The 24,022-nt window shown below is 43.0% G+C and overlaps 1 protein-coding gene across 2 annotated transcripts in view; it reads left to right on the top strand.

Annotated features, from left to right (window-relative positions):
- Positions 1–24,022, top strand: part of SYNE1 (spectrin repeat containing nuclear envelope protein 1) — a 445,623-nt gene that overhangs the window by 335,269 nt on the left and 86,332 nt on the right. For both annotated transcript variants that reach the window (XM_066248218.1, XM_066248216.1), the window contains 12 exons: positions 3,719–3,838; positions 5,898–6,098; positions 8,297–8,470; positions 9,420–9,551; positions 10,186–10,382; positions 11,981–12,113; positions 12,493–12,675; positions 14,334–14,483; positions 15,104–15,280; positions 15,920–16,075; positions 20,822–20,977; positions 23,491–23,661. In XM_066248218.1, the coding sequence (XP_066104315.1) occupies positions 3,719–3,838; positions 5,898–6,098; positions 8,297–8,470; positions 9,420–9,551; positions 10,186–10,382; positions 11,981–12,113; positions 12,493–12,675; positions 14,334–14,483; positions 15,104–15,280; positions 15,920–16,075; positions 20,822–20,977; positions 23,491–23,661 (1,950 nt within the window). The remainder of the gene's footprint in view (positions 1–3,718; positions 3,839–5,897; positions 6,099–8,296; positions 8,471–9,419; positions 9,552–10,185; positions 10,383–11,980; positions 12,114–12,492; positions 12,676–14,333; positions 14,484–15,103; positions 15,281–15,919; positions 16,076–20,821; positions 20,978–23,490; positions 23,662–24,022) is intronic.

Genomic DNA, 24,022 nt, shown 5'->3' with positions numbered 1-24,022 from the left:
TGCTGTTGGACCTTTTGTGAATCAATTTAACCCTTCAAGGCTGCTGACTATAAGGATATAGATCCCTGTGTATGAGTCATTGTGCAGGGGCTGCCCCCTGATCTTTCAACAGGGTCTGGTGCCTACCAGAATCCCCCATTGTGTACGCCGCTTATGTGGCTAGTTGGATTGAGTTCTGGTGTGGTCTGAAGCCCACCACTGGTTGTATTAGTTCTGGGTCCTCTTGAGCAGGATTACAGTGCAGATCGATGTTAGATGCTGCCTGTAACCAGTCTTGAACTACCTGTGTGTAGTGACTACATTATTTACTGTGGCTTCATCTACTGGGCCTAGGTGTGCAGGAGACAGGCCAATCTGTGTAGAAGGGTTGGCTTCCTCCTGCTTAGATCTGGGGGCAGATCTATAAGAGTTCTGAGGCTCACCGAGGTCCACCTCCACCTGTCAGCTACTGCACCTTCCCTGAGGTTGCCTTGTCTTCTTCCAGAGCCTTCTCAAGAATGACTGTAGAGTGGGCCCAGGCTGGCCATAACCCACAGAGCTTTACATGGGTCACAAGCTCAGTAAAGTAGGATGACTGGGCTTGAGAAGATGGAATTTGTGGGTCTACTATTTGGAGGCCACATGATCAGGCACTCAGTAAAGGAAACATCGCCCCTACTCTAGAGCCAAACCATGCAGTCTCTGCCAGGGTCTCCAACTCTAGCACCTCCAGAAGGGAGGCACTACAGGTTCAGGTTTGGTGCAGCCAGCTGTCCCCTCTGCAGGAGCAAACTCATCAGAGCAGAGCCTCTGGGGCTATGGTAACAGATCAAAAGAGTTTCCTGTTGGGGGTGATACCACCAAGCCTCCAGTAGAAGTTCAAGCACTTCGTCCAGGTCCCAGACAATAGTGTCCAAAGGAGATACTCCAAATATCCCAGCTCCAAGCAACATACTTTCCACCCCCTGGTGGAACTGAGCTCAGCCTGGCGGGGCCACTGGGACTTAGGAGGGCAGATCCAGATAGTCTGTAGGAGAGGCGTGGGTACTTCTTCCCCTTCCCAGGACAGTGCAGGCTGTGCTTGCAAGGGAGATAAGAGCGCCCCCTTGGGATGTAGCTGCACAACCCAGCACCTTCCAGTCTGATTCCTGGACAAAAGCCTGCCCAGGAGACGGTACTCCCAAAGTCCCAGCTCTGTGCAGCACTTTGATACCCCTGCATGCCTGAGCTCAGCAGGGCAGGGCCGCAGAGTGGCAAGGCAGGCCAAGCGATTCAGCGGGCCGTGGAGGCACCAGCTCTGCGCCACAGGGAGAGAAGAACGGTCCCCTCTCAGACAGTTCAGTCACTGCCTGACTCTCCGCAAGGAGCTTCTCCAGAAGAAGAGCTCCCCCAAGGTCCCTGCTCGTTGTCACCCCCGGCCCCCCTGCAGGACCCCAGCACAACAGAGTGGTGTTGCCCGTGGTTGGAGGACGGGGAAGCGCACTCCCCAGGCTGGGGCTGTAGCAGTAGGAGTGCTCCACCCTGGGAAGGGACTGTCTGGGTCTCCAGCAGACTCTCTTCTCTCCTAGGCGGACTGAATTCCCGCTGATTTTCACCACCCCATGCTGTGCGGGCTCATCTTCTAATTTCTCTGGCTCCAGATTGGGGGTCCCCGTGTGGGGTTGAGACCCCACGCTCCTATCAGGGGGGACTTTTGTGGCTGAGATATCACTCCAGCTTCTCAGGCACCACACATGGGTGCAGGGGGCCAACCCTTTCCGCACCTCCGCCCTTCTCGCCAGCCTCTGTGTGGCTTCTGCAAATCCCGCGGTGATAGTATTTCAGCTCAGCTGGCCGTCGGTTGGTTATTGAGGTTGATTGCTCTGTAATTTAGCGGTGGATCCAGTTTGGCGCCAGGATCAGATGAATGTAGCTCCCACCTACTCTGCAACCGTCTTCCATTTTCTGGAAAACTTGCTCAGTTTCGATGCCAAACTTTTCTACTGAGTCTGCATTTCTTCTCTCGTATTTAATTTTCCAAGAACTCATTTTGGTTTTCTAAGTGATCTTTTTTTTTTACAGTATCCTGTCTTTTTTTTTTTTTTTAATAGATGCATTATCTTTTGCAATCTCTCTGGGGTATATTATTTTTTGATATTAAAGTTTTATCTTTCCTGCAAAAGTGGTATCCCTCCAGTTTACTTTTCTTTTGCTTCTTTGGGTTTCTACCTTTCCTTTGGGAGGCTTTTCTCAGGAAACCCTTTGCTGTGTGTTCAGTTTGGGACGGGGAACTAAACAGCTAAGTGGCCACGTGAGGGATGGATAAGGCTTGACAATGTTGAGATTTCCCGGAGGCAGTCAGTGTGGGCTGTCTGTTAGAAAATCTTGGTGTCAGATTTTTTGGTCATTCTGTTGATCTTTTCATACTTTTCCCCCTTTTCAATCTGGGAGTAAACGTCTAGCTGCAGTATAAGATGTCAGGGCCCCCAGTCAGCAGTTACTGGGCGGTCACTTTATCCCTGCTGTCACTCGAGTACCACTCAAGCCCATGGCTCCGTCTGGTGCCCTTCAGTCCAGGGACTGTTCTACCTGCCCCAGAAAGCAAGTGTTCTGTCTTTCACCAGGGAAAGAAAGGGGCAGTGTGGAGTGAGGACAGGAACCTGGGAATTTAACGCCTCTTTAAGCAGCTTCTCGCCAACCCTTCATATTTAGCGCCATCTCACTTCCTCAGAGCGCCAGAAATCCTGTGGCTAGCCACGTGGTGGTGAAGATCCCCTGCTGGACTGGGGCTCAGCTCTCTGAGATTTCCTAAGTCAGTTATCATGCAGCCTTCTGATTTCCAGCTTTCAACATGTTGTTCATAATGCCTTCTTTCCTTTTGCCTTGTTCTTGTAGATTTATGGGGGGGGGGGGGGAACACACCAAAACAACAAGCAGACAAAACGTTTGCTGTCATGGTAGTGGAGATCCAGAAGAGAAAATAGGACACATGTTTTATTTTTTTTATCTGCCATCCAGAGTTCACGTTCTTTTCATTGGTCAAGGGCAAGTGCGGTTGCGTTTCTTCCCAGAGCCCCCTCATTCTGCACCAGGGTGCACTGGCCTCTCCCGTGTCTGAAGTGCTCTCACGGGACGACTTGTGTCAGTTTAGCGCATGGTGGTTCTGTTGTCCCCCTGTTGCTCTGGCTTCCTACACAGACTATTGCCTGCTGGAAGGCCAGGATGAGATCTTGTCCTGCTAATGCAGACCTCACCCCAGGAAGACAAGGCTTCGCTCTAGCAGCCCCTGTGATACTGGCTGATGGCTTGAGTCTCTGCTTCACGTGAGCTTCCCCTGACCATGCTGCCGCGTATGTTCTTGCCTCGCCGCATCTCTCTCCAAAGATGCTCAGAGCGGCATGTCAGGAAACCAGAACGCGATCCCCAGCACCGTCCCAGGCACAGACCTTTTCCTGATGTCCTACATCATGCTCCTGTCTTACGTGTTGCTGCTATTCATGAATTTATTGTTCCCCCAACCCTCCATCTGTCCTCAGTCCTTCCTTACCTTTAAGACGGCTGATCTGTAGTATAATAAAGGGCTTTCTTCTCCCTTCCATATCCTAGGTGACCATGGTGTTTATGTTTTATTGCAATGACTTTTGTTGGATATATTGTTTTATGTGGACAGAAGAGGAATAAGGGAAGGTACAAGATAGTCATACTTTTCGTGGGAAATTATTCGCGAAAGTTTTGATGAAATATTGCACATTTGACCTAGGCAATACAGCAGGCTGAGGATGGGCTAAAGGAATTGGACGCCGGAATCGCTGAATTGAAAAAGCGTGGTGACAAGTTGCAGATTGAGCAGCCTGGCCTGCAAGAACTCTCCAAACTCCAGGTACAACTTCTTACCAATAGCATTCAATGCTACGTCTTAACTAGAAGTCGAGAGGAAACTAGTTTCTCTGTTTTCTTGCTTTTTCTTAATAAAATTAATATCATTTAAGTTCTACTCTTTCTTCCAAATGACTCTTAGAAAATTTTCCAAAATTTTCACCATGTTTAATGCAATAAAATAAATTGTATTCTCATGCTTCTAAGATGCGAAGATGCCCCCCCCACCCCCGCCCGACATTTATTATTATTCCAATGGCTAAGCATTGTGGTGTAGTCTCGTTGTGGTATATTCATCAGTACAACCTAAAAAAGTTAAAAAAGGGATATCTACTCTGTTTTGTAATATGCCCCCAAATACTGTTTTAAAGGAAAAAAAAATACTCAAGCTAATACTTTTTGTAAAAAGTGGTTTTTATCAGTTATTCAAAACTATAGTTTATCTTTCATACATGTCTGAATAGAAGAGGAACATTGTTTCAATTCCAGAACCAAAAAGGATTAAACTAGGAGGTAGTTTAATTTAAACAGACCGAGCAGAGGCTAACCCTAGGTTACTTTGCTTTTCTAGATCTGGCACTTAGGAAAGAACCTGACATCAAGGTGTTAGGGAGATATTGGGATATTAGGCCAGAAAAATGTAGCCATTGACAAACAACTTATTTAAGTTATATTAAGAAAAAATTGTGTATATAGTGACACACACACATTTTCTCTGTGCACTGTATTACAGACTGTTGAGGAATTACTAGAATGAAGCCAAGCACAGGGTCACAAGTGCTTCCTTTTGAGAAAATACAATAGCTCTTATCTTAACAGAGCATTTTTATTTTAAGCCTCTCATTCCACTATCTAACATTTCACAATGTCAAGAGCCCACTGCCCCCACTTGGTCCTTTTTAGACAATTTTCCAGCGGTGCTTAAATGTCAGATGTAAAAGTCAAACGTCACCGTTGTAAATAGGCATTAAAGTTGAACTTTTCCAGATTGAACATTTTGGCCTGCTAGACCTTACCCATGATATATTAAGCAGGTCCATATGGCTCAAATAAATTTTGTGTTTGGTGTATCAGCATCTCCGAAAACATCTTTCCAGTTAAATATTTATTTACTTCGCCACATTTGGCAAAAACACCGCCTTTTCAAGTCTTAAAGTCTTTCAGCTCATATTAAACGCCTTTGTTTCCCAAGCTCTTCATTTGGAGAATAGTCCCAAATCTGATTATTATGTAGCAGATAAAATGGTAAAAATATTATAGTCAATTACCCTAAAATTATATAAATGTTGAGAACATTATAAAATCCAGAATTGCAAGTTTTCAACATCTTAACCCCACATCTTACCAGGAGATAGCGGTCTAACCCGCCTCCTCTGCCATTTTCAGGCAACGTTTTTGCATAGCCATTGCAATGTTAAAAAAAAAATTAGCTTATCCCATATATATATATATATATATATATATATATATTTTTTTTTTTTTTTGTATTTTTCTGAAGCTGGAAATGGGGAGAGACAGTCAGACAGACTCCCGCATGCGCCCGACCGGGATCCACCCGGCACGCCCACCAGGGGCAACGCTCTGCCCACCAGGGGGCGATGCTCTGCCCCTCCGGGGCGTCGCTCTGCCACGACCAGAGCCACTCTAGCGCCTGGGGCAGAGGCCAAGGAGCCATCCCCAGGGCCCGGGCCATCTTTGCTTCAATGGAGCCTTGGCTGCGGGAGGGGAAGAGAGAGACAGAGAGGAAGGAAATGGGCGGGGGTGGAGAAGCAAATGGGTGCTTCTCTTATGTGCCCTGGCCGGGAATCGAACCCAGGTCCCCCACACGCCAGGCTGATGCTCTACCGCTGAGCCAACCGGCCAGGGCCAAGCTTATCCTTTTTTGAAGAAGTCTTTGAAGGGAGGATGCTAAGGAAAGCAGGTGTCCAGATGTCCAGATGCAGTGCATTACCATCGACAGACGCCCGAAGAGCGTCCTCGGGGCGCGGCTTTGCCCAGGTGCTGTATTTTCCGAGGAGCCAAGACGTGACCTGAGAGTGAACGCTGCTGTCTCTGTTTCTCAGGACATGTACGACGAGCTGATGATGACCATCGGCTCTCGGCGGAGTGGGCTGAACCAGAACCTTGCGCTCCAGAGTCAGTATGAGAGGGCTCTGCAGGATCTGGCTGACCTGCTGGAAACTGGACAAGAGAAGGTGGCCGGCGACCAGAAAATGATTGTGTCTTCCAAACAGGAAGTCCAGCAGCTCCTTGATAAACATAAGGTACAGAGAGAAAGAGCAGACTCGTGAAAGAATAGTCTCCCTTACTGATATATCTTTAGCAAAACCCAGTACTTTCAATCTTTTAGGGGTTCCTACTTATATCAGTTCATCTTTAAAAGGGTCAACAAATGTATACTCAAACCCACCGGCGTTCAGGAGCGCGGAACAGTTACAGAGGATATGGTCTATAATTTTATAAGTCACAAAAGGAGTTACCAACCTTCTCAGTAATTTTAATTATCACCTCCTTAGTAGTATTAGCCATACTTTCTCTCAGAAACTGCAATCAATGGGAAACTGGGGGACTCCCTTCCATTGTGTCCGGCTTCCTGCTTGACTGCTTCTGTTTTGGGGTGCCCTTTATGCCCATTTGCTCATCTAGTCCTCGGCGCTCTCTCTGCCTTCCTTGTCCCTGGTCAGGGACTGCCCACTCTGCTCTGGGACTGGGTTTCTGTCTCTAATGTGCATCACCTGGTTCTTCTGGCCATAAAGCATGTGTTCCTCTGAGTGCTATCGGCCTCATGAGTTTCCTCCTAGAAACAGCAGCTCCTTTTGCTACATAATCAAATTTGATAAGCCTAGGATTGCTCCATCCTTACATGTTATATATCAAGTTCAAGTTAAACACTACTCCTTACTCCAGGCATGCCCATTCAATGTGCACACAAACCTAATTCTTGCATCATTAGCAATTGTTACAGAAAGAGCAGTTTTGCCAGTGTGGAACCCCAGACTCTCAGACTCTGGTAATTCTTTATACGGAGACTTTAAAATCCAATTGGGTTATAGATGGTTAATATTCTACCATCATGTAGCTTTTTGGTGGCTTCTAAAGTGGATTTTTTTTTTGAATTTTACTTCTTGTTATTTTTCCCAGAGGGTTTTTTGTCCAAATCTTCGTGATTTATTCAAACCTTATCATTTGGCTTTAAAAACATGGCTTTAAAGTTCACAGCTGGTTTTTCTCAGCTCTTTGACGTTAGTAATAAAATATCTCCTGAGTTATTCCAGAGGAGAAACTGGGATCAATGAATTTAAATGACAGAGAAGTAAAGCTCAATAGCTGAAGAACTCTGAAAGGAGCAAGCTGCCATTGCACGGACAGCCCCCTGGCCCTGAGAAGCCCATCCAAGGCTGTCCGGGGGGAGGTGGGGTTGTAAAAGGAAGGTCAGTATTCTGGGACTGTTGAGCTCAGTGACCTCCAAGTTCTCTTCCAACTTGAAGATTCCACGATAGAATAATTTGGGGTTATTTAAGAAGAATGATTTTGGCTTCTCCAGATCAGAGCATTTTCTAAGGGAGAGCTAGCTCTGCAGTGACCTTGGGCAAGGTACATAGACTGGCTGGTTCAGTGTCCTCATCCGTTAAGTGAGAAAGAAGTCTTACCTCCCTCACGGAGTTGTTGTAAGGATTCCATGTGTTTGTTAGGTGCGGGTAGAGCGCCCGGCACGTAGTACACACTAAATATTATCACAATTCCCAGCGCTTCTGTTCTGCCCTGGTGCTACAAACAGGACATGGCATGAACCCTTCCTCCCTTACTCTGGGGCTTTTTACGTATAAAAAGTAACAATGCAAAAACACAATTGTAGGATTGTGCAAGGCTCACAGTTCTGTGGTGTGTACCTCTGATCCGAGGGAAATTTAAGAATATATAACACCTCTCGGCATGCGTCAAGGTGGGCTTAGCAGAGAGTAGGAAGCACCGCCTGGGCCCCGAGGGTTCAGCTAAAGTAGAGTTTGAGCTCCACCATTGAGGAAGGAGAGTGGTGAATGTGTCAGGTGAGGTCAGAGCAGAGTATAGACAGAGGCCAATGGGCAACGGGAGCTGATGTGTCCCAGGGACAAGAGAGGCCAGTTTGCGTGGTGGAGTGAGTGACAAGCACGTCAGGACAGAAAGGAAGCCCAGACCACAGAGATGAAGGGCTCCCAGGGCAGCGGATTTTATTGGCACTGGTCACATATGAAGGGCTCTGTTGAAGGTGCCGAGTTCCGCAGCACAGCACGGGGCTGGTGCACTTGTGGAGGAACAAGAGAGGCCAGTTCGGAGCCTGGAGCCCCCATCTCACCTGGGTCAGGGGGGACGGTGTCACTTGTATATGAACTGAGCAGTGTCAGCTTTGGCGTGGGAAGCAATTTTTATCATAGTGGTTGTGTAAGACTGAGTTGCTGACCTCTTTCTACCTGAAAAATTGCAGGAATACTTTCAGGGCCTGGAATCTCATATGATTTTGACTGAAACCCTCTTCAGAAAGATAATCGGCTTCGCAGCTGCACAGGAAACTCAGTCCCACACGGAGGTGATAGCGCAGGCTGCGGCTGTGCTGAAGGGGGCTCACAAAAGGGGTGTCGAGCTGGAGTACATCCTAGAGGTGAGACCCCCACCCCGCGCAGCACCTTCCCTGCAGCAGGCCCCCTGCTGCGGACGGACAGGCCGTTAGGGCAGGACATGTTCATTCCTGCGGTCTGCCTCCTATGACCTTGGAACCCTTCCAGACTCAGCGTCCTGTCCGTGTGTCCTGGTCCCCACTGGGCTTATTTGCATTCTGATAAAGCCTCTGCCACCCCATGTGCCAGCTAGACAAGGATTGGCCAAAGACTGACGTCAGACCGGACAGGGTGACGTATGAGGCTTTGATAGTCAGGCTGTAAAACTGCTGGCCTTCGCTATAAATTATTTAAAACAAACTTGAAATGACTGAAAATAAGCTTTTCTATTTTAAAACAAAATAAAAACATCTGAATTTAGGAATAAGTCACTTGAGAGTCCTCCTTAGTCAAAGGCTTATGCTATATATTCATATTTCCTAAATGTCTGTTTTTTTTAATTTGCAAACGTAGTTCGTGTATTCAGTTCATTACTACTTGAAGTAAACACGCCGTCCCTTCTAGTTAAATCACGTCTTCATCGTTACCATGGCACGGAATGAAACCATGCGTGTCAGGTACATACTGTGTCCAGGTGTGGGGACGCATTGTTCTATTTAATCTTTAAAATGGACTATGTAGGTATTATTATCCCCGTTTTTAAATGTTGAAAATGAAGTTCAGAGAAGTAGAGAATCCTGTCCATGCTTGTTGAGTAATTTGCTCATGCTGCTAGTTAGTCATAGATGCCGCAGACTGTTTACGATGCTTTTCATGGTCACCATCTGATTCCTGGCTTCCAAGCCATCCTTTGTCTCCCAAAGCAAACCTCCAACACAAACATCCCCGACACAACTTGAAAGAGAATCTATCGAGTGCCTATTTTGCATGCGGAGAGGACTTCTGTTCCTTAATGGGGGCTCGCTAGCTCACAGACTGATGTTGCATTTCCAGACGTGGTCCCGTCTGGAGGAGGACCAGCAGGAGCTCAGCAGACAGCTGGAGGTGGTGGAGAGTAACATCCCCAGCGTGGGTTTGGTGGAGGAGAGCGAGGACCGGCTCATCGACCGGATTGCGCTCTACCAGGTCAGCGTCCCCCGGGCGTCTCACTGTGGAAACTCGCCACGTTCCCTTCTGAAACTTTCCATGGTTTGAACGGAATCTAAACAAACTTGCACTCAGACATTTTATTAAGTACTGTTACTTTGATTTCAGGCTACTGACATTGTTGAAAGCACATAAATTTTAAGTGTTTGTTTTATAATAGAATATAAGAAGGGTTTTCCTTTCTTTTTTAATGAGAGTGCCTTTTGAAAATCCAGCCTTCACCAAGCATTTTCTGCAGTTTATACCGATGTCACATTATCTTGAAATAATTATAATACGGAATTTTATAATAGAGCACTAAAAGTGTTTTTATGATGAAAGAATGCTCTTCTGAAAACTCAGTTTCCACCATGAATTTTCTGTACTTTATGCTGGTATCACAGTATTCTTAAAATGATAGACAGTTTAAAACACATGTAAAGTTACGAAAAAGGACATCTATACTCAGGTATAGTAGATGAAACATCTCAATGTTTCTAGCATTGCCTGGGTGCAAATAACTGAAGTTTGACTAAGGATAATGGGAACACTGTGGGTGCCAGAGAAATCATCATTCTTAGGAAGACAAGTTGCATTATCCAGACTTCTGACCCAGTATTTTCAATCATTTTAGCATTTGAAATCCAGCCTTAATGAGTACCAGCCCAAGTTGTATCAGGTGTTAGATGATGGGAAAAGACTGCTGATGTCCATCAGCTGCTCGGACCTAGAAAGCCGGCTAAATCAGCTTGGCGAACACTGGCTGACTAACACCGACAAAGTGTCTAAGGAGCTTCACAGACTGGAAACGATATTGAAACACTGGACCAGGTAATACAATGACTACTTTGCATATTTTTTAGATGAGTGTTGAAGAGGCTGGTGGGTACAGGACTTGAAAAAGATGTGGTCCCTTCAGAAACTTATCACCTAGTTTGGAAAATAAAGGCAAACACAAAACCCTCAATTAGATTCTTGTATGAGTGTGTAAGCATGTAATTAAAAGTGGGCGGGGCCCTGGCCGGTTGGCTCAGTGGTAGAGCGTTGGCCTGGCGTGCAGAAGTCCCGGGTTTGATTCCCGGCCAGGGCACACAGGAGAAGTGCCCATCTGCTCCACCCCTCCCCCTCTCCTTCCTCTCTGTCTCTCTTTTCCCCTCCCACAGCCAAGGCTCCATTGGAGCAGGGTTTGCCCGGGCGCTGAGGATGGCTCTGTGGCCTCTGCCTCAGGTGCTAGAATGGCTCTGATTGCGGTAGAGCGACGCCCTGGATGGGCAGAGCATCGCCCCCTGGTGGGCATGCCGGGTGGATCCCGGTCAGGCGCATGTGGGAGTCTGTCTGACTGCCTCCCCATTTCCAGCTTCAGAAAAATACAAAAAAAAAAAAAAAAAAAAAAGTGGACAGGGAGGCAGGCAGGCACCTTACCTTTGAGCTGTCCTCTTCCCTTGTCTACTCACTGCCCATGGGTGGTCACAGTAAAACCTTAGAGAAAAAGAAGAGAAAGTAGTCTTGAGAACATGCAGTTTCTCAAGGACAGTGGGACTATGCAAGAGAAGGGGAGGTTGGTTTCATATGATGAAATGCACTATTTCTATGCCATCTTTATTTCTAAGCACTTTTAATAACAATCATCTAATACTGTCCGAATAGCTTCAACATAAAGGAATAGGGGAAATATCTTTTTTATTTTTAGCTTAGAGAAGGGAAAGCTGAAACTTGGAATAACTGACTTGCATCAGGCATAAATATTAAGGAAATATTAAGGGCACTATTCTCACAAATCGATCGTGCCTCTTAAAATTAGCATTGGCACACAGACAACAGCACGGTGGTTATCCAAGGGAAGGGGGGATGGAAAGAGGTAGAAGAGGGGAAAAGGGGATAAATGGTGACAGTGGGCAGACTTTGGGTGGTGAAATCACAATATGATATATTATAGAATTGTATACCTGAAATCTATATAATTTTATTAACTAACGAATAACATGAGTTAGCAGAAAACACAGACCAGAGCCTGACCAGTGGTGGTGCGCTAGATAGCGCATTGACCTGGGAAGCTGAGGTCCCAGGTTCAAAACCCCAAGGTCCTAGCTTGAGCACAGGCTCATCTGGCTTGAGTGCAGACTAACCAGCTTGAGCACAAGGTCGCTGGCTTGAGCCTGGGATCTTCAACATGATCCCATGGTCGCTGGCCTGAAGCCCAAGATCACTGGCTTGAGCAAGGCTGTCATGGCTCGGCTGAACATCCCCCTCTACCCCCGCCCATCACAGCACATATGAGAAGCAATCAATGAACCAATGAACATCTAAAGTGACACAACTACAAGTTGATGCTTCTCATCTCTCTTCCTGTCTCTCTCTCTCAAAAAAAAAAAAAAAAAAAAAAGCACAGACTGAATGTTTACTTAATAAGCTCATTAATATACTTACAGATATCAAAGTGAATCTGCAGCTCTAATTCACTGGTTACAGTCTGCAAAAGACAGGCTAGAATTTTGGACTCAGCAATCTGTGACAGTTCCTCAAGAACTGGAAATGGTCCGCGATCACCTGAATGCTTTCCTGGTGAGAATTTAAAACAATTCGATTCATAGTTATTGTTTATAAGACCTACAGTAGTGGTAAGGAAAGCAGCTGTCCATGGGTGTGCTTAACACAAAACAAGTTCTAAAGAAGCTGTCAATGTTTACTATGTGTATTGAATAATTATGCAAAATACTAGGGCTCAGCCTTGCCTCTGACCAGGTTATGGGTAACGGCTGGCTCCATTGCTGGCTTCCATTCCGGGCAAGGGTATGCTGCCTTCGATTTTTTTTCTCTAGAATGCTTATTATAATACCCCTTCAAGGTGTAAAGAAAACATGTTTCTGAAATAAATTGGTCTTTTCCTTAAACGAAGGGTCTGGCTATTGCATCCTGATTTGAACTTTGCTGCCTCTTCCAGGAGTTTTCCAAAGAAGTGGATGCCAAGTCTTCGCTGAAGTCGTCGGTTCTGAGCACGGGAAACCAGCTCCTCCGGTTGAAGAAGGTGGACACCGCCGCCCTGCGGTCCGAGCTGTCACACATCGATGGCCAGTGGGCGGACCTGCTGACGAACATCCCGGCCGTGCAGGAGAAGCTCCACCAGGTATGGAAAGAATCCTTGCTGGCCCTGGCCGGTTGGCTCAGCGGTAGAGCATCGGCCTGGCGTGCGGGGGACCCGGGTTCGATTCCCGGCCAGGGTACATAGGAGAGGCGCCCATCTGCTTCTCCACCCCACCCCTCCTTCCTCTCTGTCTCTCTCTTCCCCTCCCGCAGCCGAGGTTCCATTGGAGCAAAGATGGCCCGGGCGCTGGGGATGGCTCCTTGGCCTCTGCCCCAGGCGCTGGAGTGGCTCTGGTAGTGGCAGAGCGACGCCCCGGAGGGGCAGAGCGTCGCCCCCTGGTGGGCGTGCCGGGTGGATCCCGGTCAGGCGCATGCAGGAGTCTGACTGTCTCTCCCCATTTCCAGCTTCAGAAAAATACAAAAAAAAAAAAAAAAAAAAAAAAAAAAAAGAATCCTTGCTTTAACGGGTAATGACTGATCTAAGCAGTAGTGATGGAAAACTACACTACTCTGCTTTTGTTCGCAAACTGCAGTCAGCTTCGCCTTAGGCATCTTGTCTGTTCTCTCTGTCAGTTGCATTGCATATTAAAAGTAAACTATTCCACAAATGTCATATCTACAAATGTCATATCTTATTTCAGAAATGCCAAGGACTTCTTATCGTGTGTGCACACACATGCTTGTGTGTGTGTGTGTGTGTGTGTGTGTGTGTGTATTAGGATCCCTGTCTGACCTTGTTTAAATTCTTTGTTTTCTTGTGAATAAAGTGTGGGTAACTACATCCACCTCATAAAGTAGGTCATTCTGAAGATTTAATAACAATATGTCAATAAAACAAAAAAGACCTGTAGTCTTACCTACAATACAGCAACTGGCATTTGCTTATGAAATAGAAGAGGAGGTCAGTTCTGGAAACAGGCTTTCCTTCTCTGAACTCCCAGATATCTTCTGTTCCTCTCTCTTTGGGACTTAGCACTGCACACAAAGTGTGGTAGATGTGTTTAATGTAGCTTTCTTATTCCTACTAATCAGCCGTACGTATCTGGAGGACAAGAAACATCTCGTATTTATCTCTGTATCGTTCTGCACCACAGAGAAGCCCATGAATATTTAAAATGATTGCTTTTGTTCCTCGGTCTAAATTATTACAATAAGTGTCTGCATGAATGTGTAATGCGTTAAGTAAGAATCAGAATTCTAAGTCTATTTTAGTCTAAGACTGAAGAAATTGGCTATGCTCATAGGAATAAATATTAGAGTGCCAAAACTCTAGAAAATGATAGTTGCTAGTATGGTATTTTGCCTTCTTCTTTTAACATTTCTGAGTCATAATATACCAAGATTTTACAAGATAATTAATAAAATACATCTGTTTAATATTTTGTAGTTAAGTTTTTCTAAAGTCATAAAACTAGCTATCAAATAACAATAATATTTTCTTCTTGCTGGTGTTTTGATTAATTAGTTAATGTTTGTACAATGTTTATAGTATTGGATATCAAGTGAACATAAGATGACTATTATTGTTCAGTGTTTGCCGAATGTTTAATTCAAACATCTAATGAGGTTAGAATCCAAAAATATTATTAAGAAATATTATCTCTGTGTTGGTACATTAATAAGAATTCATGTAGGGTTTTTAGGTTAACAATAAATTAGGTTTGAATTTTAGTCTTTGTGACCTGTTCTCTTTCTGGGCAGCTCCAGATGGATAAGCTACCTTCTCGCCATGCCATCTGCGAAGTCATGACTTGGATTTCCCTCATGGAAAATGTCATTCAAAAGGATGAAGAGGAGATAAAGAATTCTATAGGTTACAAAGCAATTCATGAATTCCTTCAGAAATATAAGGTAATTAAACATTTATTTTTAACTTTTCGTATTTTAGAACTATTTTATTGGAAGGAACTCAAAAACTCAAGTGATGGAAATCAGGTCATGAAGTATGTTTCATACATAGTGACTAGACAGATGTCTAAGAGTAAGACTATTGCCTAAAATATATATGTATTTATATTATATATATAGTATATATTCAGTTTTTTATGTTTTTATAAATTCAAAAGTTATAAATTTAATTTATACTTAGTATATTTCTATATTTTTTATATAGTCAGCTTTTAGAAATAATAAGTTATAAGAATGCACATAGATTGTTTCATTTGGGCTAAATCATGGAAGTTATGATATTAATTTTAAGATTACTTAAAGCTTTCCAAGTCCTGATAAAATAGAGGCCACTTGCCTGACCTGTGGTGGCGCAGTGGATTAATCATCGACCTGAAATGCTGAGGTCGCCTGTTCGAAACCCTGGGCTTACCTGGTCAAAGCACATATAGGAGTTGATGCTTCCTGCTCCTCCCCTTCTCTCTCCTCTCTAAAATGAATAAATAAAGTATTTAAAATTTTTTTAATATAGAGGCCATTTAACATCTGACGTGGCTCTCTTACTTCCTCCCTTCTCTCTTCAGGGTTTTAAGATAGACCTCAACTGTAAACAGTTGACAGTTGATTTCGTGAACCAGTCGGTGCTGCAGATCAGCACTCAGGACGTGGAGAGCAAGCGTGGCGACAAGACCGATTTTGCTGAGCAGCTTGGAGCAATGAATAAAAGCTGGCAAATCCTGCAGGGTCTGGTTGCTGAGAAGGTAAGCCGAGTGGCCTCTGCTGGCTGCATTTCATGAAGACTTTAAGAACAGGTCCATCCTATCAAGGAAATGAATTACGTGAGTCATACAGCTATACTGGGCTTCGAGAGGCTGCTGGAGAGAGAGCCACAGAAGGCCCCGTGGCTCCGAATGTTCCTTAGGCATGGTGATTATTTTGTCCTGTGCCTTCTCCACTCTTTGTATATCTCATATTGTTTTTGTTTTTGAAAGATGCCTCTTCATTCCTTTTGCCTTTGCTTCAAGATGAGTCACGTTCTTTTTTTTTTTATTTATTTTAACTGAGTTTATTGGGGTGACATTGGTTGTTCAGGCATCTCATTCTACAACACACCTGTGTACACCACATTCTATGTTCAGCCCACATACAATGTCAAATGCTCATCCATCACCATTGATCCCTTCTCCCGCGCCCCACCTCCGCCCCGGCAATCCCCACACCTAAGTTCTTTCCTGCTTCCTGACACTAGCCCTTGGTTCCCACTTTGAAATGTTCATTCATATTCAATCATGTATACAATGGACTGTGTTTTAAGAATTCTCAGTTTGGAGAAATAGTGGCCTGTCAATGACTGGAACATAAAATAAAATGGCAAATTTCATTTCATTTTGTTTGTTCAGATTCAGCTGTTGGAGGGTTTATTGAAATCTTGGTCAGAATATGAAAATAATGTACAATGTATGAAAACTTGGTTTGAAACCCAGGAAAAGAGGCTGAAGCAACAACTTCGGATTGGCGACCAGGCTTCAGTTCAGAATGCAATGAAGGACTGTCAGGTAACTGGTCCAGTGGCTGGCAGGTTCTAGTTCACAATTTCATGGCATATACCACAGAAATTGGCAGTTCTTGAGAACTGAGAGCTACATACCAAAAAATGTTGCTTTTTTTTTTTCCAAAGCGAGAAACAGGAAGGCAGACGGACAGACTCCCACATGCGCCCGACCGGGATCCACCCGGCATGCCCACCAGGGGGCGACGCTCTGCCCATCTGGGGCATTGCTCCATTCCAACTGGAGCCACTCTAGTGCCTGAGACGGAGGCCATGGAGCCATCCTCAGTGCTTGGGCCAACCTTGCTCCAGTGGAGCCTTGACTGCGGGAGGAGAAGAGAGAGATAGAAAGGAGAGAGGGAAGAGTGGAGAAGCAGATGGGTGCTTCTCCTGTGTGCCCCAGCCAAGAATCAAACCCGGGACTTCCACATATCAGGCAGACACTCTACTGCTGAGCCAACCGGCCAGGGCCAAAAGTTGCATTTAATTACAAATTTCTCTGAGCTACATACTGAAAAAAGTTGCATTTGGTTACAAATTTATCTGATTATGTGAGTTTATAGAGTTTTTCAATTATCTGGTTATGTGAGTTTATAGAGTTTTTTGAACTATAAAGTTTTTTTTAACCTGTTTTTATAAATTTGAAAGTAGAATTTTCAAATACACTTATAAGCTGAGAATGCTGCTAACCCCAATATACTGATCATCAGTTTTAATAATAATCAACATTCTGATATATTTGCCTGAATTATTTCTTCTTGAAGATGTCATAATCACAGATACCATGGCATTTTATTCCTGCATGCTAAAATACGTAGCTCTAAAAAATCGACTTTTAGAGTTGATAATATAACCATAATAGTATCTCCACAAAAAGTCTAACAATGATCCCGTAATGTTTTTTAACGCTCAGCCCATAACAGTCTCCTAAATTGTCTGTAGGATGTCTTTTTCCAGTTAATTTATTTCCACAGAGATCCAGCAGTGTTCACGTGCTTTCAGTGCTCTTAAGTCTGTACTATTTTCTTTTTTTTTATTTTAATTTAATTTTATTTATTTATTTATTCATTTTAGAGAGGAGAGAGAGAGAGAAAGAGAGAGAGAGAGAGAGAGAGAGAAGGAGGGAGAAGCAGAAAGCATCAACTCTCATATGTGCCTTGGCCAGACAAGTACAGGGTTTTGAAGAAGCAACTCAGCATTCCAGGTCGATGCTTTATCTACTGAGCCACCACAAGTCAGGCTGTACTATTTTCTTAATAGTATTAACTTATCACAGGAAATGTAGACTGGGAAGTAATTCTGCAGAAACACTCTTTCCCCCAAAGCTTGTTTTTATATCCCAGACATCAGAAAGAAAGGTCTTCAGTAATGAATATCTTGCCAGACAGCACATTTTCTGCATGGTACATGTAGACTGAGGTCTAATTAAGCTCTTAAAGCTTTTTGGTTCAGACGAGGAAAAGCAGATTCTCATATGCTGATCTGACAAACTAATGGATTGCAATTCTGAGGATGCGTAAAAATGGCACAGAAAACCATCATATAGAGAAATACCTTGAGACTAAAAAATGCTTCCCATCTGAGGGTGGGTGTATAAAAGACAGAAGACCAAAACCATGCATCACCACATTGCACATTTTCCAGGGACCAGTAGTGTTTTTAATTTAGACCATCAAATCTAAATTTGTGCAAATAAGCCAGATTTTCAAATTTTTACTTTGAAGGATGAGAAGTTCTACCTCTTGATGAGATCCTAAGTTAAAACACTTACATTAAAATTAGAAAGATAATTTATTTACATGTTGACATTAACAGGATTGGTGCTTCTGTGTTATATTGTTTTGATAGACTTTACTATTAAAAGACTGAAATAATACCTTAATATACCTTTTTTTTTCTTCCTCCTTTCCTACATTTTTTTCTTTCTAAGCATTTTTTTCTTCTTTTTTTTGTGATGGAGACAGAGTCAGACAGAGGGACAGATAGGAACAGACAGGAAGGGAGAGAGATGAGAAGCATCAATTCTTTGTTGCAGCACTTTAGTTCATTGATTGCTTTCTCATATGTGCCTTGACCAGAGGGTTACAGCAGACTGAGTGACCCCTTGCTTGAGCCAGCAACCTTGGGCTCAAGCTGGTGAGCTTTGCTCAAACCAGATGAGCCCGCACTCAAGCTGGCCACCTCGGGATCTTGAACCTGGGTCCTCTGCATCCCAGTTCGATGCTCTATCCACTGAGCCACCGCCTGGTCAGGTGCTTTTTTTCTTCTTTATATTTTTCTTCCATTGCCATTTTGTTACTTTTCATGGACATATCTTCTAGTTAATAAAGAGAGACATTGCTATCTGGAAAAAGTAGCAGACATTTGGCAGATTTTATTCCTTTTTGGACCCAAAATTTTTGTCTGTCAGAGGGTCACATCAGGCATTGTCAGGAAGGAAAGCTTGAAGTGTGGTTTAAGGATCTTTACACCAATGCCAATCTGTGATTTCAAATAAAAAGTCAGTTTTTGAAACAAAACAGAATAAATGTAGCCCACACACTTATTTTGGGGCATCACGTATTAATTGTAATAGCCTACCTGGCATGTTCTATCTGGCAGTACCACAAACCTTGTTCAAAATTTATTGTCATTTTTGAGAAATCATTCCTCTGGACCAAAGTGTGAAATTCAAGCCAGCATACTTAAATTGGTGACTGGTTCCAAGCTTTACTTTATTTTAATCATTTTGAATATTTTTCCACTCTTTCAGAGGTGATTTATTAATTTAAATCAACATAAGTGATATTTATGAATTAATTCAAAATTAAGAATGATTCATTATAACAAAAAAGACTAAATTTGGCTTTTCCTTCATTGATGGGAAAGAAAATCATCTTTTATTATTGAAATGAAAAGAAAACACCTTCATTTTGCACAAAACTGTAGACCTCAGTCCTGTTCCCCTCCTGGGTTTTGCTTTTATGACAATCTAAATGTGCAGAGGTGTGTTTCTAAGCAATGGATCATTAATTTACTAACATCTATGGAAAAATGAGGATAAACTTAATTCCAACGGTTAAATTTTAAAATCGTATTAAATATATGTTGGAAGGATTATTTATGATTATGTAATATTTCAGAAAAATATCCTTAAAGTTAATTATGTTTTCTATAGTGCATAATGGACCTATAACCCTAGTAATCACTGTATTCATTCTCTGATTAATTAAGCTGTCAAAATACTGACAGAATTATAAAATGGAATTAAAGAATAATATTAAAAACACAAATCTCTTCTGGCTACTAAATGCATAAATTTCTAATTAATACATCATTTAAAACTAGTTTTGTGATAATTAAGGAGAGAAAAATAAATAACTTTGCACTCAAGCATGGTAAATTAATACTCTTACATGTAATAATACTCTTACATTTGCTTAATTTTTAACAGTTTAAAAGATATATTTATATAATGTTAGCCCTTTGAGGTAAGCAAATATATTATTATTTTTATTTTATAAATTAGCTATAGAGTGATTAAAAGTTTGAACCACACATATAAAAATAAAAGAGGTATAATACTTGTAGGTATCACAGCAGGGACTGGGCTCCTCACTATACCCTATCAATAACACTACCCAGTCCCAATCTTGTTATCCATACGTGGATCATAAGAGAGGGGTGGAAAGCTTTTTGACAGAGTTGAGACATTATCTAAACTTAGCATATTTTGGAATTGTCTTCACTCTAACCTCCAAGGTCTATGAATCTAGTTCTGGAGGTGTACTTCTGAATTTGAGATTGTAACTATGCTTTGATATATGGCTTCTCACATCACCCCACCATGGGACTGACGTCTTCTGCACGAGTTATGTCCAGCTGACTTGCCTCTGGCCCTTGGCTTGGCGGCAGTTGGCTCAGAGGGCTGGGCTCCGAGTCCACCTTCAGCCTCACCAGTTCTGACACCTGAGACAGCTTGTATGACATGCTCTCCCATGTGCTTATTCATAAAGTGGTGATTGCAGTCAGAGCCCGCCTCACAAAGCTCTCCAAAATTTCAAATGGCATTAAAATATAAGTTAAGATTATGCTGTATGGTCAAGTATGATCTCCAGGTCATTGCCTCATTTTATTTTCTTTTTTGAGCATCTCATACTGACAGTGATAAATGCATATCCCAAAGAAAATGAGGATTTGATTCATGAAAAAAGCCTATAATTTTTTCGAATCACATAGAATCAGACTATTTTAGGGAGAAATAAAGGATAATAGACATTCTGAAGAAACTGAGATACAGAGGATATTTGTAGCTTACCCAAAGTGCCACAGCTTGATTGTAGCAGAAATGTAACTAAATCTCAGATACTGGGGCATGGAATACCGTTCTGTTGCATTTTACCCTATATGCTAGGACCGGGTAATTTCTCCGACACCAAGATACATGAATTTGAGAATATAATTATGCTACCATTTTCCACTATTTCTTTCCCGTAGCTTCTTGAAAAAAAAATTACACGATGTCATTTCCGCATGTATTATTAGGTAATCAAATTTTACCTTTTAAAGGTATGCTAATTTATCATAGAATAAAAAAAGACTATTTAAATAATTTAAATGTAGGAAGAAGTCTCACTGGGGAGACCCTATCCTGAGAATGATAAGCTCTTTGGATTAGTAAGAGATTTTTAGGATATGAGACTATAATGGCTCAATTTCAGGACACCATAATAGAACAATTTAAAATGACTTTTTTTTTTTTTTAATATTTCAGGATCTAGAAGATTTGATTAAAGCAAAAGAAAAAGAAATAGAGAAAATTGAACAAAATGGCCTTGCTCTGATTCAGAACAAGAAAGAAGAAGTCTCCGGCGTGGTCACGAGCACGCTGCAGGAACTCAAGCAGACCTGGGCCAATTTAGACCACATGGTAATGTTGCCGGGAGAGCTGCTCTGGGGCCACGCTGGCCATTTCCTGCATTTCCTGTTCATGACATGCATGTTGCTTTTCCTAGAGGAACTGAGGAAATAATTACAGAGCTGTGCATCATCTCTCTGTACTTAACTTTATTAACCTTTTTAAAAAATGTCTAGCTTTCGATGTTTTCTATATCAGATAATCATCTCATCCATTTCCACAGCCATAGATACCATCCCAGCACAGATATTTCTCAAATGTGTATCCCCAGCCTGGATTTTCCTCCTAAAATCTAGATAGATACAGAAGCAGGGTTTGAGAGAGAAATCCAACTTGTAGACTTCTCCTCTTGCATGGTCAGTAGACTTATCAAATTTCCATGTCCAAGCCACCTCCTGTTCCCCTACAAATCTACACTGTCCACCATCTCAGCTAATGACAACTCTACCCTACCAATTGTTTGTTTGGTCAGAAAACCATGGAGGCATTCTTGACTCCTCTCTTTCTCTCCTACCCTCTATCTAACCCATCAGTATACCTGTCAGACATATTTTCAGCATAGCTCTAGAATCCAACCTCTGCCCCCAGGGCTGTCACCTGGGTCTGAGTCACCGTGACCACTCACCTTGATGATATCAGTGACCTCCTGAATAGTCTCCATGCCAGAGAGGTCCTATAAAAATGGAAGTCAGATCACACCAGTCCTCAGCTCACCCCTTTCCCCGCACCCCCTCCCGCCACTGATAGTTTTTGTCTCCTTTAGAAAGACAGCAAAACCTGCTGAGGACCGGAAGGGCCCCATGACCTGGCCTCTCAGGGTCCCTCTGACCTTTCTTCCTGCAGCTGTCCTTCCTGGCCTCTCCTTACTCCTAACATGATCTCAACAGACATGTTCCAAACTAAGAGACTTCGCATTGGCTGAGCCCTCCGCCTGGAAGGCTCACCCTCTCCCACATTGCACCCTCTCCCAAATATCTCTTCAAAGTCTTTGTCCGTATGTTCCATCTCGGTGAGCGGTTTCCTGACCGCCTTGTTTTAACTGCTCGCCTCTGCTTCCCACCTCGTGCTCTCCGACCCTCTTGTTTGCTCTGTTTTTATTTATATTACTTATCAACATATGACACAGTCTACTTCTCTTGTTTCAGTTCCTCTCACTAAAACATGAGCCCTGTGGAGACACTAGATCAATACATGCTGAATGGAGTGTTGACTCCTCTGCTAAGAACACATGTGGAAACAAAACTGTTCTGCACACGACACTCATCGCCCACACTTGACAGAGACAGGAGCTGAGGCGCAAGCAGAGGAAGGGACTGAGACCAGGGGCGCAGCGGACAGCTCCGCACTGTCTGTGTGCTCGTCACCGGCTGCAGCTTTGTAGTTCGTCCTTGCCTTATTTTTAACCCGGTTTTTAATTTACTGTGCTTTATGCACTTTTATAAAGCAACACAAGTCTTTGGAAACGATTTACTGTGTAAATAAGCAGTTTATCCATAGAAGCATCATCTCAGGAAAAATGAAAATAACACAAAGAGCAATTGGACTATTTCACAAGCCCCGTTTCTCTCCTGGCTCGGTTTGCACGTCTCTTCCTGACTCCGTGGCGAGGCTGCAGCCCCTGTCCACACCTGCGTGGCCCCTGTGGCGTGGCCGCGTTTCCGAGACAGCACTTTCTCAGTCCTCTGGCCTATTAGATAGTATCTTGGTTGGTTTGACATTATTTATGCTAAGAAGAAAAGCAGATCATGCAGGTGCAAATTATCATATGACCGCTTCTCTTAATTATGGCCGTACTTACTCCATATTCAAACGTTACATTTAATAAATTAGGAGTGACATCTGGGAAGTCCAAAACAGATACCTTTTTAAATGATACAGGCAAATTAAAAACTTAACTTTTCTGTTACAGAAAAGTATAGGGAAAAATGTTCTTAGATGTTTTGTCTCATGATATGCACATATGTGAGATAGACAGACAAACAGACATACAGGCCGATAGGTTCCAATTCCTGGAACCAGATTTGCTAGATACAAATCTAGATTTCTCACGTGCTAATAGTGTGATTCCAGGTGATTGTCATAGCCTCTCTGTGCCTCAGTTTCCTCATCTGTAAGATGGGGTGATGATACCTACCTCATAAGGCTGTTATGAAGATTAAATGAGTTAATACATTAGTTAAAACACTCATTTATTTTCTACCCCGTAATATAAATATATTGACCTTTTATCCTTTTGTATTAGATGGATGTACAGCATATATATATATATATATATATATATATATATATATATATATAATCTTTTCAAGAATTTGAATCTAGACTGCATGTTCAAAAGTAGGAGAGGCATCAATTTCAGCATTGCTCCACCTTACTTTGCAAACATGTTTGGTTGTGTGAGTGCATCTATAATGCCCGAAACCCTGATGAAGTTCTTGAATGTTAATGTGTTTTCTGTCAATGGAACATCCGTTCCATGGTTTTCAGCGGTAGGCGGTTCTAAGACGTGTCTGTGTCTGTCCAAGGTGGCGCAGCTGAAGACGCTGCTGAGGTCCGTGCAGGACCAGTGGGGCCGTCACAAAGAGGCCTACGATGAGATCAACAGCCGCCTCATGGAGGCCAGGTACTCCCTCTCCCGGTTCCGCCTGCTGATCGGCTCTTCAGAAGCAGTCCAAGTTCAGGTAGACAATCTTCAGGTAAGGGATGGCTGACTCTGCCCGTGACATGCATTTTGATTTTAGAAAATAAAAATAAAAATAGCAAATGTGGACATCTTCCTGGAATATTGCTGTATATTGGCTTATATTTAATTATTTTAAAAACCCTTTAAGTTTACCTGCTATATTTGTTACTCATTCAAACTTGCCTGCGGGTACCGAATTCTGGATTAATGGTATATATAATTAAATGATTTTTAAAATTCTAACAAATGAGTTTATCCAGATGAATGTATTTTTATAAAATGATTTTATACCCCAATCCACCTCCTTGATCCCTTGTTCCTGCCTTTTGTGTCTTCCCTTTTCTCTTTTTCTCCTGCTTCTCCAAACATAGTCT

Source organism: Saccopteryx bilineata, chromosome 12 (genome assembly GCF_036850765.1).
Source record: "Saccopteryx bilineata isolate mSacBil1 chromosome 12, mSacBil1_pri_phased_curated, whole genome shotgun sequence".
NCBI lineage: Eukaryota > Metazoa > Chordata > Mammalia > Chiroptera > Emballonuridae > Saccopteryx > Saccopteryx bilineata.
This window is presented reverse-complemented; position numbering and strand designations above follow the sequence as displayed.